Raw genomic sequence first — 14,398 nt, 5'->3', positions numbered from 1 at the left:
TTCATTACTTGTAGTGAATTCTCCTCAAATCTCTTCATTTACACATGAATGCTTCAGCTATCTAATGCTTACGTCCAAAACATCAGTCATGCACATACAGTATATGCAGGATTTAGCAAGTAGCTTAACAATAGTGAAATGAGCAGTAACAATGATGATACATCAGTGTCTGCATTGCAGAAATGTTTTCAGTTAGAACGTAATTTAGTACTGAAGTGTTGTGAAAACAGTCAGAATGATACATTGGAGTATACGATAGCCTACTACATTCATTTAGAAAGTTTAGAAACTCATAGTCATGTTAACTGAAGTCTTAAGACAGCAATATCTTTATTACAGTCCCAGCTCAGTTCAGAAACTCCCCATAGTAAGGTACACATTACAATTGACCAGATTTAAGAGGGAAATACATAATGAGCATGTGCTGCATTGTATTATATAATATGCTTTTGAGTTTGATAAGGCACATATACAATGCATTATTGTTGTTCGTCTTATTAGTAATAATATTATCATGAGCATGTTTACAAATGAGATATTTTAGAGGTGGGTAAATATAGAAAGCGAATCAAATGTCCAGCAAGCAGTCTGGCAAATCATTTATGAAAGGAGATCAGTGCTGTGTGTACTGCTGGCTTCGTCTAGCTATGACTAAATTCTGGACCTAAAATAAATAATAGAAAATATGATTTGTTTTTAGGTCATGAATAAAGATCTATTTATGGAGTAGAAGTGGTGAGAACAACACACTTGTGATTAACTGCTTGATATTGGATATTTCAGTTTGGTTAAAAAATGCTGAAACTAAATCACAAAACTAGAAACATTGTGTAAGAAAGATGGTCCTGGAAAAGGAAAAGCATTGTTTTGAAGAGGCTGAATGTCAAGGCTGACGACTGAACACGTCACGAACTGATCTTTTTTAATCAATGCAACTGTCCAGTTAAAATAAGCACACATTTCTCCAAATAGCTTTTTAACGCAACTATCTAAAGCTTCTCGGCGAGTGTCACATGATATCCGCGATCCCCATGGACATTTCTCAAACCAGTGAAGTCTACCCCGCAAAAACTAGTTTCTTGAACGTTCATTTCTGACTCGCATGACCAAACATGTTCGTGCACGTTTGCTAATCTTCTACGCTTTGTCCTGGTGACGTTCCTCGCCTTTCACGCACGAAAGTTAGCCGTCGGTGGTGTGAAAAGGAGTGCGTGTGTGCCACAAAGCGTGCGAATGCGATTTGGCTCTGCGCACATCGTGCACGCACTCTGCAATGCAATCCACACACACACACACTGACACACACAGTTGATGCAGTACTGCTAGCAAGGGCGTTCAGACAACGAGTGAGACACACCCAGAGGAAAAATGGTCTCAACTAATGCGCAAGTACAATCAAAAGGGCTTGAGAGCAGCCCGCTTGCGCGGGTTGGAGTCAGTGGCCAGATCGAGAGAAGAAGATTTTTTTTTCTGTTGTCTTCAAGGGCAAAATGTCCTGGTGTGAAGTGATTTCGAAATAACGTTGTAAAACGACAAATTCGCCAGTGAAATGCGCTCTCTCAACAAACAACCCAGCCGGTGCACTTGTGAAAACAATCATGCGCCAAGCAGTTGCTCTACAGTTGTTTCTAAGGGGTAGCGGAGCGACACACAGACATGACATCAAATATAGGTAAAGTCTGCTGCTTTTTGTTCGTTTTAAAAGTCAATAAATGGTATTATAATTATTTGAATGTGTTGTATTTTGCGAATTAAGATGGCGCCGGGAACAGTCAGGTGACCTTGTTTTTTTCCCCCTCAATACCAACAATAGTCAAAGCGAGAAGCGGAAGTGAATGCTCCCCCTGAAATACGATTGGCCGGTTTGAACTGTAGGAAAAAGCGTGGGCTCGTGGTTGGAGTGTGCGATGTGGCAGTCAAGTGCATGTGACAAACTTGTTTTTAATAAGACTGGTAACTTATGGGCTCTGCCGTATAGCTGGGCTCGGATGTAATAATTAAACTACGTCGATTCATGTCATATCACCACTTACAGCGTTAGAGATGTCGGGATGTTACAATCTGTACGTCTCATACTGTTATGCAACAGTCACTTTGTTCGCTTTCACTAATTATGATCCATATGTTAAAACCATCATGTTGTTTACATATCAGCATTTATCTAAGCGGGGACAAAAACGGCCACTGCTTCAATCACACTCATGCTTACACGCAGTGTCGTACTTTGTGTTCACTGTAAACTAGAATATAAGTATTGAAGATTTTAGCGCAGATAGTGTCAGTGGTCGCCACCGTGCATTCCCTCCAAAAGGGGGAGGGGTCGTGTTTTCCTGACGGTCTACCATCCATCAGTCCAAAGTGACTGACTGCACTTACCTGATAGGAAATTATATGCTTCAAAACAGAAAGCAGCACTCTGACTAAATATTTATGTTTACCACCCTCGTTCACACGATCCTTGCGGGCTTCATTGCGTTTAATTTTATTAATTTCAAAGCGCCTTGGTAGACAAATAACTCGTTTATCTTCAACTTAGCGTACATAACCCCACTCAAAACTAAAGCAACTACCATAACCTCTATTTAGTATCTGGCGCCTTCGCCAGTTCGGTTGATTTTATCGCATAGATGTCACCCTAAAACAGATTCGCAGGATCAACCTAACTGTTCCTGTAACCCCACCCAGTTTGTAATCGGCCGCTGATTGGCCGTCAGCTCAGTTGTGAGTGTTTTCACATTCCGTTGCGCGTTTCTAATTGGTCGCTGGTGACGACAATCCCACACCCAACTCCCACCTTCTGAGGCATCATGTTTGTGAGACTCGCAATAGCTAGTTTGTTAAGAGGCTATAGCTGAATGTGCAGCAAAGACTCCAAGTCTAACTGCGCTCTTTGGTTTAAATCACTCATTTAGAGTTCACAGAGATGGATATGAAAAAGAGAATTCACCTGGAGTTGCGGAACCGGACGCCGTCAGACGTAAGCATCTTTATTAATTGCTGAGTGATATGATTTTATTAAAACTGTTGGTTAGAGTAGTTCTGCGTGGATGGACAACACTAGATGTGCACGCGTCAAGTTGATGTCTTGAATGAAAAGTTTGCGGCGACTTTGTTGCGAGCCTAGAGCCTTGGATGTTGTTATCTCAGTCTACCTTCACGCGGCCCATAAGTTTACCAGTTTTCCCGACGAATTTCCCCAACTTTCGCGAGACCTTTTGGTGATGCTGTGGTCTGAGACTGCAAGAGCTGCATGCATTCAGTGTATAAACAAGGGAAGCGGCGTGAGAAGCCATATTTGTAACTTTGTAGCCCCTGAACGCGCCCTTTTCCTTTGCATCCTCAGTGCTGCAAAAGTCGCCCGCCGTCAGTTCATGCCTCTCTCACACTTTCGCACATCCATTTTCAATTCAACATTCATACTTGCCAGTCACAGTGGTCGTTGGCCAGTTCGGTAACTTGTTGTGGGACGCATTTTGTGGATTGCTGTGCAGACGATTTGACAGATAGCTCGCGATAACCCGATCGGTCAACTAAATTTGGTGGCATCTCTCCAGCAAACGGCTTTTATTGACGGATTTGAGCCGGAATGGAAAACATTTTCGTTTCTCAATCAAAGAAAGTTGTGTAAATACTTAGGCGGGATCTTTCCGTGGGCTTTCGGCACGTTGCTAATCATCGCGTATTTGGTTTGGTTATGACTGTAAAAACATATGAACACATTTGTTGTTGGCTATAGAAAGAATCGTGTCAGAGTGTATCTTGTTGCGTAAAGGTTCCCAAGCCTATTTAAAACTGCATATGTCGACGACATTGCCAGAATGCAAAACCCAAATCGGTATTCCCTCTTTCACTTGTGTCCTCCGTGTTTATCTTACGATATCTGAAGTGTAACCACGTTCTCTGATGAATTCAGAGCAACAATAATCAGGGACCCCGTCATTGCCCCATTACGCATACCCCAATACGCTGTAATAGAACTCGTAATTAAAATGTCATAACCGTGTTCTGGCCACTTCTGTGCGTCTCCACTGGCTGGATAAAGAGATTTTTAGCCGTGTGGCTCGGCTTGTTATTGACAGACTGGGCGCTTATGTGAGCGCTACGCAACTTGAAGCTGCGCTGCTCTAGTTGCAAGATCTAGGACAAGCCGCCATTTTAACCAGCAACAAAGACGCACGATATTTAATCGAGCAGAGAATCGTCGCCGCCTTCGTCTCCGTGCTTTGAACCGAGCAGAGGCGCTGAATACCGAGAGCCGAGCCCGTTTAAAGCCGGGACATTTAATTTTTATTCCGTGAAAGTCAATACCTTTCGCTTAAAGAGCGAGTCCGTTGCATTATCATGCGCCTCTCTGCCCCTCCTACTCGTGAATTCTTGGGTCCGTCCTCGTGTCTTCGCTCTTCCAAGACAATGTAATGCATTTGTGTAACACCCAGGCTATCGTTTACGCGTCTTCGCTTTGCTGTTCCAGCACGCACTATAGTAAAATGTTCTCCCAATGAGAAAACAATGTACGCCGCTTGTTGCGGAGTCAGCCATTTTGTTGGATGGAGAGTCAAATGTGAGGTTTTGTCAAAGCACCCAAACACGCACCCCTATCTGTTACTGTAGACCGCATGCTGAAGTAAACTTAACAACTGAATGGCGCCCGACTCGGTCGTGGCGTGTTTATTGTGCTCAGTTTTTTTCTATCTTTAGCCAATTATCTTCGAGGATGAATGTGTTGTATGCCATATAAAAGTAATTTCTGAGAATTATAAACCATTTAAACGAAATTTCTTTTACACTAATGTGTATTTTAAATGACATTTCCTACGTGGGAATCAATAAAATAATCGACTAAAACATACTTAGAGGACACTGTAATTGCTGATTATTATGTAGACAGTAAATGAAAATGTGCCTTTTTATGTGAGTTTTAATATGGTTAGCTTTTTGGTGGTAAACAATAACATTAGAAGCAAACTGAAGAAGTTACAAACAGCTGATTTAACCACCTCGTTCATCTAATTGTTTTGAAGTTGCAGGTACAGACTAACAAATGCTTTATTAATTAATCATAACATTTTAATATCCTTTTCTTCTCATGTGCCCTTGAACAGGTGAAAGAGCTTGTGCTCGACAACTGTCGGTCAAATGAGGGCAAAATCGAGGGCCTCACTGATGAGTTTGAGGAACTGGAATTTTTAAGCACAATCAATGTAGGCTTAACATCAGTCACCAATTTGCCGAAGCTTAACAAACTCAAAAAGGTAACGAGCAGCTTCTTGTTAATTTTTTTCACAAGTGCCAGCGGTGTAAAGTTTTGCTAGGTCTTATTAATTTGCTACTGAATCATGTTCTCCGCAGCTCGAGCTCAGCGATAACAGAATCTCAGGGGGTCTGGAGGTACTGGCAGGGAAATGTCCCAACCTCACCCATCTCAACCTCAGTGGCAACAAAATTAAAGACCTCAGCACCATCGAACCCCTGGTAAGCTGCGTTCATACTAGTGCTAACGGAGTCATGTGCTGATAAACATTTATTATTAATATTGATGTGTGGAAGTATTACCAATACCGACTACAAACCTCAAAATTTTGTTGTTGGTTGTCAAATGCTTATCAGTGTTTGTTTTTTTCACTGTCCTCTTTCCTCAACAGAAAAAATTGGAAAGCCTGAAAAGTTTAGACTTGTTCAACTGCGAGGTGACAAACCTGAACGACTACAGAGAAAATGTTTTCAAGCTGCTCCCTCAGTTGACGTATCTCGACGGCTATGACAAAGAAGATAAAGAAGCGCCAGACTCTGATGCTGAAGCTTACGTTGAAGGTCTAGACGATGAGGATGATGAAGAAGACGGTGCGTTTCCAAACACTCCGGCTGCTCTGAGATGATGATTTTTTTTCTAAAATGGAGATTAAGAAATTCATTTGTCATTGACCTAATTTTGTGTGCGCAGAGGGAGAAGAGGAGGACTACGATGAAGATGCAGCTCCAGGAGAAGAAGATGAAGAAGAGGGAGAGGAGGATGATGAGGAAGAGGGAGAAGAGGAAGAAGAAGAGGACATCAGCGGAGAGGTTAATGTGGACACATGATGCTTTCTTTCTATGCATGAATGCAGATACATGGTGTACATCTGTGCCGTTTGTCTCACTTTTAGGAAGAGGAGGAAGAGGAGTTAAATGACGGCGAGGTAGATGATGAGGAAGACTTTGGTGAGTGAATACACTAAGCATGTTTTTGAGATTAAAGCAGGTGCTACCACATGCCAATTGAGTGCAGGGTGAGAGTAACGCCTGGTCCTCCTGTGTTGTTTACAGAAGAGGAGCGAGGTCTGAAGAGGAAAAGAGAGCTGGATGAGGAAGGGGAGGAAGATGATGACTGAACATGCACTCCCCTCATTGTGATCTGACCGTTTAACCCCTGTATATCTGTCCTATTGTCACTCTGCGATGGTTTGGGGAGGTCTTCAACTGGTAGGGGGTGGGTTAGTATAAACGAGGACACAGTTTAAATATTTGTTTTTAGCCTTTTTTTCGTTGTTGATGTTGTTGTTGTTTTCTTTTGGTTTGGTTTGTACTTTCAGTTTGATTCCCTTCATTTTCACCCAAAAGCTCTTCAAATGGCTGACAACACAGTGTGGAAATTTATTATTGTTGGAAAAAAAAACAGACCAGTATGCTCTTGTAATTTTCCCCTGTCTTTACTGTTGATGCCTAAATGCTGGTGATGACTTATGTATTAAAAAAAACAAACAAACAAAAAAAAAAACAACCAAAAACCTTTTAGAAGTGCATGGCTGACTCTATTTTAAAGTTGACTACTGGATTTCAAGGAAGAACATTTTCTAACCCACTTTTTTATTGCATCTTTTATTTGTGTATTTTGTTTCTTTGGTGTTTTCTTCTTCTTCATCATCATCACCACCACCTTGTGACGTGCTGTTTAGGCATGAAGAATACATCAAGATGTCTGCTTAGACATGCACAGTTCAACCTCTCAATGTGATTATTTTTTTTTGTTCTATTTGATTTGATTTCTTTTTTAAATGTTCAGAGCCGAATGTCTGCCCTTGTCAAATGAGTCCTGATCCCCTTTTCCCTTTTGTGTGGATAGTTTCAGAGGTTTCGTGTTCTTTGTAAATAATGACCAAATATATTTTTTTCTGATTCCCTTTGATAATGGCAGACATTTTCACAAATAATCTCAGTTGTAACCATTAACTGTAATAAAATGAATGAAAACACAAGCGGCTCTATGGTACTTTGAACTGTCTCTGTTCTGACGGCCACAGAAATCCACGTATTGTAATTAACTGTGATTACACACTTGATCGCTAGATTATGTATTTGCAGTGATGCCAAGTGTATATAATCTCACCTCTGATATTGCGGGTTAATTGAACATAGTGACAATGCATTGTGAAGCTCAGGGAAAATAGCTTGTGTATCTTTGATGATCTGGATATTGTGTAAGTATTCGGAGGCGCCATGCCAATTATTTAAATACAAACCATACAGTTTTAACTGAGCTGTATACAGTTGTCCGATCACTGATTTAAAAAAAAAAATATTATTAAAAAGAAGACCAGATTTCACATGAATAAAAAGCAGCGTTTTTGTGCAAATGGATATTTCCTGTATAAGTATGTGCTTTGTTAACAAGAGCATGAAAGCATTGCGTGGAGTGTAATTAAGGTGTGTTGTTTGATCTTATCACTATATTTTAGTGTAAAAGTGACAGGTAAATTAGTGAGTCTAGATAAAGTAAACTCAATGCAGCATATTTTCAGCAGGAATTTTTTTTTTTTTTAGTAGTATGCAGTTACCTTTTCTGCAACATGGTGTATAGTCAGTTCATCATAATAAAGAATAGTGCCCTACAGAGTGCTGATTACTTATTAATGTTCTACATTTTAATCAAAGACAATGGTTAGCTTAATGTCTTATAGTTATTCTGGCACCGTCAGCACAAACTATTTCAACATTGATTGTGCTCATGTAGGCAGTGAGCTGGTGCCAAATGCAGGGCCAGAGTATAGCAAGTATTGACACCACGGAATTCATCAAGGCACTACGTTTGTTCGTTTTATGGTATGTTATTGTTTTAACAATTACTTCATGTGCTAGAAAAGAACCTATTTTTTCCTAGAACAATTGTTCGTGTCCTTTCGAGGGATGCTGTGTAATGTTTGCTCCGTGTCAAGTGTAGGCCTACGAGCTGACATGTTAAAAGCTGAGGTTGTACTGCCCCCTGGTGTCACTACATTAAACCAGCTATTACTATTTAATAACGAATCCGGAGCGGCTGCAGTTTGTGTTATTGTTTTATGAGGCAAAATATTCACAAAGCTCAACAGCATATTGTTTTAATTAAATAGCGTCAGCAAGGAAATTTTTTTAATACTCAGGGCTGTATTTCTGAGGTGGACAAGAGTTTGCTTCCCATGCTGGTCAATCGAGGTGAGCGCTAATTCATAATCATGGGTTATTCAGGAATAAAGCGATCAGTATGGATAACATCTTTACACATCACATCAGAGGTTTGAGCAAATGTGGTATTAAAAACATTAGAAAAGTCTAGTTTGGTGGCAAAATAAATATGTTAGCATATTTTAATTAATAAAGTAAGATTTAAATGTGATAGTTCACACAAAATTAAAAATCGTCATCGTTTACTCATCATTAATTTGTCAGAAACCTCTTTAAGTTTTTTTTTCTGTTGAAAACAAAACATATCAATAAAAATATCCAATGTAAAAATATGTGACATTCTTTAAAATATCTTTTGTGTTCAACAGAAAAAAAGAACTTCATAAAGGTTTCAAACTGACTAATGGTGAGCAAATAATGAGTAATTTTTCATTTTGGGGTAAACTATTCCTTCAAGAACTGAAACATTGCATAATATTTGCACAACCGAAACCTGTGTACAACATTTGAAGGGGCTTACACTGAAAGTTGAATGCTGAATACAATGCTATCGACAGCAATATACATTCAAACTAAGAAGCACTTTAAGATGTAAATAATTTGACAATTATGAAATGGCAAGGATAAGTGGTTACAAGCTCAAACCAAAAAAACCTGAAGACAAAAACCTTCATTTAAAAGTGCGAACTGAACATGGAAATCAATAAATAGGCTTGATTTAAAGGTTAATAAAATATAACAGTGCTTCATTATGAGTTATAAATCACAGTCTGTCTCTAAAATAGGATATTACCATTCCTTCATCAAACTGAATCAAAAATGCATCCTACAACACTGAACTTTCTTTATACCACATTTTTTCTCAACATTTGCCTTCCCTTCAAACTACAGTGCATGTCATCTAACACTACCTCTATCACTAATTCAATTAATGACTATACAATTAGTGGAATTTTAAAAAGTTTTTTAAATGCATCATCAGGTGCAAAGTGTAATAAACGATAAAACCTGACATTGCTTCATCTATACTGTAAAATCATTTCAATAAATGTAAAGGTAGTTCGCCCAAAAATTTAATTCTTCTGTTAAACCTTTAAGAGAATACTTTGAATAATGTTTGAAACGGGTAGCCTTTCACCTCCATAGGATAATTTTCTTTACTGGATGTCGGGTTTCCAGATTCAAACATTCTTCAAAATGTCTTCTTTAGTGTTCAACAAAAAAAAGAAGCTCATTAAAGTTTGAACCACTTAAGGGAGGGTAAATTATAATTATATTTAAATTTTTGCAATAAACAGTTCCTTTCAATTGAAGGGGCCATGAATTGGGTAATCAAATTCCCTCTATTGATACTGTATATAGAGATGCTGCTGAAAATAACAATACATCATGAGAAAAGGCAGAACATTAGAAAAAAGTGTTCCAACTCTCATCAGTAAAACACTGTTCCTTTGTTTCTTTTACTATTATTATTTTGTTTATTCATTCATTCATTCATTTATTTATTTATTTATTTATTTATTTTTTGCATCATTTGAGTGTGGATTGGTCATAAATAAGACGTTTAATGCAGGCTTTTCACAAAGACTAAAATAAAAGATGTTGACTATACATTAAAAATACAAATGCAACATTGTATTTTTACCATGTGTATTGGTGGTTTATCTATTAACTATTGTTTGATAGTCATTGAAAGTTTTTAACCTTAGTGACTCGTATTGTTTTTTAGAATCCATCAAAGCAGTGTTTATCTATTATTTTAGTATGTCAAACAGTTACCCAACAGTGACCATTTACTTTGGAGTCTTGAATATGGCATGCCAATCAAAACAGGGTTTGAAAATGAGACGAGATAGAAAACAGCCAATTACTTCAAAATATGATTATGAAAAAGAACGACAAGTGGACCTCAAATAATGCAATAAAAATAAAATATACAATTCATGACCCCTTTGCAACGCTTATAATTTAACCTGTTAACTGACTTATAACATAATTCACACTGCAGACACAAAATTGTTTTACTACAAGCTCTGTACTTCAGGATTTAGGAGGGTGTCAACAGGAAAAATGTCATTCATCAATTACGATTATAGAACTGTTGTGTTTTCAACATTAAAAAGGGATAGCTTCTAACCATTTACAATACACACCTTCAAGTTGCTGGGTCCTGAAGGGCCGATGTCTTGCAGATTTTTTGCTCTAAATTGCCTAAACACACCTGCAAGGATGTTTCTAGAAAGCCTAGAAAGAGCTTGGTTAGCTAGCCCAGGTGTCTGATTGGGGTTGGAGCTAAACTTTGCAGGGCACCGACTCTCCAGGACTGAGATTGGACACCTCTGCTCTAAATCATGGTCAATGGCTACTGTCAACTGTCTGGTTACCAAAACCCAGTGGACACCTTGATATCAAAACAAACCTGCTAACATTTGTCTATGAAATTCCGGGACAGCGAGTAGTAGGTCTGGTGTCAGTAACTGTACTGTGGTGTTAGTAACTGTACTATAGAGTGGAATTTGGGCGGCTGCTGCAATCAGATACTATACTAAAGTTGGTGACCCAGTGGTGTAACAGACTGTCCCAAAAAATCTGAGGATTGGAGGGCGGGGTAAAAAATTAAACATCAAAAATGCTAATTTATTTGATGTCAGGGCGCCATGGTGGCGCAGTGGGAAGCACGAACGCCTCACAGAAAGAAGGTCGCTAGTTGACATTTCTGTGTGAAGTTTGCATGTTCTCCCCATGTTCGAGTGGGTTTCCCCCACAAGTTCAAAGAAAAGAATTGGGTAAGCTAAATTGTCCGTAGAGTATGAGTGTGAATGAGAGTGTATGTGTGTTTCCCAGTAATAGGTTGCAGCTGGAAGGGCATTTACTGCTTAAATATATGCTGGATAAGTTGGCGGTTCATTCCGCTTTGGCAACCCCTTATAAATAAAGGGACTAAGCCGAAAAGAATATGAATGAATGAATTAATTATTTGATGTCAAAACCTTGACATACATTTGACATTCACACATTGATTCCATTTTGACCACCAAAACAATGACACTAAAAGTTTAATATAAGAAAACTATCATTAATCTAAAAGCTTAAATTTCAAACAACAAATTTACACTTAATTGTGTATTCCTACAATGGATTTAAATAAATTGATGTCAAAACGACATCAAATTGACATCTAATACTGCTATCAAAACAAAACATGATTAAAAATGGGCTGCATGACAATCCTGTAATAGATTTTGGTCTGGTTTTGACACCTATTTTAGATACCAATTTGATGTCGTTTTGACATCAAGGTAGTCAACTGACATTACTGATGTGTTTTTGATGTCGTTTTGACATCAAGGTGCCTGCTGAGCATACTACTTTTTTTGTGTGGAGCAGAATTAAAAATATTTGTACAAATTTGCAACAAGCATTGCTTGGTAAACTATCCCTTTAAAACAGCACTGTGGGTCATATCATAATGATGCAATAGACCTAATGTTTACAAGAGATAACAGCTGGATGGGGGAAGCACGTCTTACTCATTTTTTAATCTCTATATGGGGTCATTAAGCTGTTTAGAAGTAGCGCAAAAAAAAGAAAATAATAAATAGTTCTAATAATTCAATCTAGTAATGTCTACAATTGTGAGATGAAAATGCAATGGATAGCTTGTACCAAAACCACTTCAGGTTGACCCGTAGTGTGACTGAAGGTCATGTGATGGGAGATTTTTCACCCGGTTAGTGAATCATCGCTCCAGTAAAGTCAACTTAGCACACAGCAGCTGTGGGGTCAACACTGCGGTCAGATTGAAACACTGCTTTATGAAGACAAGCGCCGGCTCTCCTGCGGTCTTGAAGGAAGGATATTTGAGTGTTAGGAAAGAGGAAGCCCGTGTTTCAGCAGTGTTTGGAGCTTGTAGTGTGTCACTTTAGGAAATCAACAGTTCTGTGTCAAATGCTGCTACCATTGCTGTTGTTATTGTTGTTGTTGATGTTCGGGCTGTTCCTGATGTTATTGAGCTCCAGCTCCAGCTGTCGAATCTTAATGTCCTTCTGTGTGAGTTCGTCCTTCAGTCGACGCAACTCCTCCTGCTGTCTGAAGAACATCCGCAAGAGCTGGAGAGCACAACGCACAGGGTTACACAAACACACGGAGAGTGGAAGACAAAAACATTAGTGCTGCTGTGAAATCTTTCTCAAATATTTCACAAGTGATTTTTCACAGAGCAAGGACATTTTTTTTCACAGTATTTAGTTTTATATATTTCTTCGGGAGAAAGTTTTAATTATTTTATGTTGGCAGGAAGAAAAACATGAAAAACTAAAATAAATAAAACCGGCTATGGTCAATATTATTAGCACCCTTAATGAATGATTCTTTTTTGATTGGGTACAGAACAAACCACTGTTAGTCCAATGACTTGCCTACTTTATCTAACCCCCCTAGTTTGTACTTTAAGCAATTTACTAGCATCTTGTAAAAAATATTAAACTATTATGGACTGTCAGCATGTCAAATACTTAGATATTAGTTTAATTAATTTATGAATTACTTAGAAATTAATTATTGAAACTATTAGTTTAAAAATGTGCTGCAAAAAAACTACTATCAGGAAATATTAGAAAAATAATTAGAATTTTACACAAAGGCTAATCATTTTGACTTCAACTGTATATATACAGCTATGGAATAAATGAAAGAGAACATTAGGACAGTTTCTCTGAATTTCATAATTTAGAAACATCTGCAAACTTAATTATGTTGTGCAAACGTATGTGCCATCAATACATCACTTCTTGTCTTATTTATTTCTTTGAACAAGCGGAATTCGAACGCGAGTAACATAAGATAAGTGATGTTGTTTCGAACAAAGTTTTAATAACAAATTAACTTAACTACAGTTTATAGTGCTTCACTTTTTCCACATTTTTTAAGTTACAGCCTTATTCCAAAATGGATTTAATTAATTAATTCTTTAAAATTCTGCACACAATACCCCATAATGACAATGTGAAAACATTTTTTGAAATTACTGCAAATTTATTAAAAATAAAAAACCTGAAAAATCACATGTGCATAAGTATTGACAGCCTTTGCTTATAACTTTGTTGATGCACCTTTGACAGCAATTACAGCCTCAAGTCTTTTTGAATATGATGCCACAAGCTTGGCACACCTATCTTTGGGAATTTTTGCCCATACCTCTTTGCAGTACCTCTCAAGCTCCATCAGGTAGAAAGGAAAGCGACAGTGTACAGCCATTTTCAGATCTCTCCAGAGATGTTCAATAGGATTTAGATCTGGGCTCTGGCTTAGCCACTCAAGGACATTTACTGAGCTGTTGTGAAGTCACTCCATTAATATTTTGGCGTTGTGCTTTGGGTCATTGTCCAGCTGGAAGATGAACCGTCACCCCAATCTGAGATCAAGAGCACTCAGAAGCAAGTTTTCATTCAGGATGTCTCTGTACATTGCCAAACCCTCTATCCTGACTAGTCTCTCAGTTCCTGCTGCTGAAAAACATCCCCACAGCATGATGCTGATGAATGATCAGTGGGAAAAGAATGTGCCTGAGCTCAATTTAGGCTGTGAATACTTATGTACATGTGATTTTTCAGGTTTTTTATTTTTAATAAATTTGCAAAAATTAAAAACAAATATTTTTTCACATTGTCATTATGGAGTATTGTGTGTAGAATCTTGAGGAAATAAATGAATTGAATCTATTTTAGAGTAAGATTGTAAAATAAAAAAATGTGGAAAAAGTCAAGCGCTATAAATACTTTCCGCATGCAATGTATATCACACAGTCAAAAAACTGTTTTGCTTGCATCTTCATGACATCTCCTTCCTTTATAGAAGAGACATAAGCATATCTTCTATATTAAAAATTTAATTATTAGTACAATATTATCAAGTTTTGCTTTTCAAATTTTTGCTAATTTAACATAAATAAAATTCAATTTAATTGGTTCTTATAGTTTTCATA

The 14,398-nt window shown here is 37.9% G+C and overlaps 2 protein-coding genes across 4 annotated transcripts in view; one reads left to right on the top strand and one right to left on the bottom strand.

The window, feature by feature from the left end:
* The first annotated feature begins 1,304 nt into the window (after positions 1-1,304).
* anp32a (acidic (leucine-rich) nuclear phosphoprotein 32 family, member A) lies at positions 1,305-7,232 on the top strand. Of its 2 annotated transcripts, XM_073906207.1 has the most exons (8): positions 1,305-1,672; positions 2,913-2,977; positions 5,103-5,252; positions 5,350-5,472; positions 5,643-5,841; positions 5,942-6,060; positions 6,144-6,198; positions 6,304-7,232. In XM_073906207.1, exons 1-8 carry the CDS (start codon positions 1,657-1,659, stop codon positions 6,366-6,368), a joined length of 792 nt encoding a protein of 263 aa, XP_073762308.1. In that variant the 5' UTR covers positions 1,305-1,656; the 3' UTR covers positions 6,369-7,232. The 2 variants fall into 2 exon arrangements, with proteins under 2 accessions (XP_073762308.1, NP_956280.1); NM_199986.1 differs by lacking the exon at positions 1,305-1,672 and having other exon boundaries at positions 2,837-2,977; positions 6,304-7,229.
* A 1,064-nt stretch (positions 7,233-8,296) lies between these two features.
* The window catches only part of coro2ba (coronin, actin binding protein, 2Ba), a 72,618-nt gene continuing 66,516 nt past the window's right edge, over positions 8,297-14,398 (bottom strand). For both annotated transcript variants that reach the window (XM_683629.8, XM_073908721.1), the window contains exon 12: positions 8,297-12,524. In XM_683629.8, coding sequence (XP_688721.4) covers positions 12,360-12,524 — 165 coding nt within the window. In that variant the 3' untranslated portion in view covers positions 8,297-12,359. The remainder of the gene's footprint in view (positions 12,525-14,398) is intronic.

Source organism: Danio rerio, chromosome 7 (assembly GCF_049306965.1).
Source record: "Danio rerio strain Tuebingen ecotype United States chromosome 7, GRCz12tu, whole genome shotgun sequence".
Classification (NCBI taxonomy): domain Eukaryota; kingdom Metazoa; phylum Chordata; class Actinopteri; order Cypriniformes; family Danionidae; genus Danio; species Danio rerio.
Note: the sequence above shows the minus strand (reverse complement) of the source record. Positions and strands in the feature narration are given on the sequence as shown.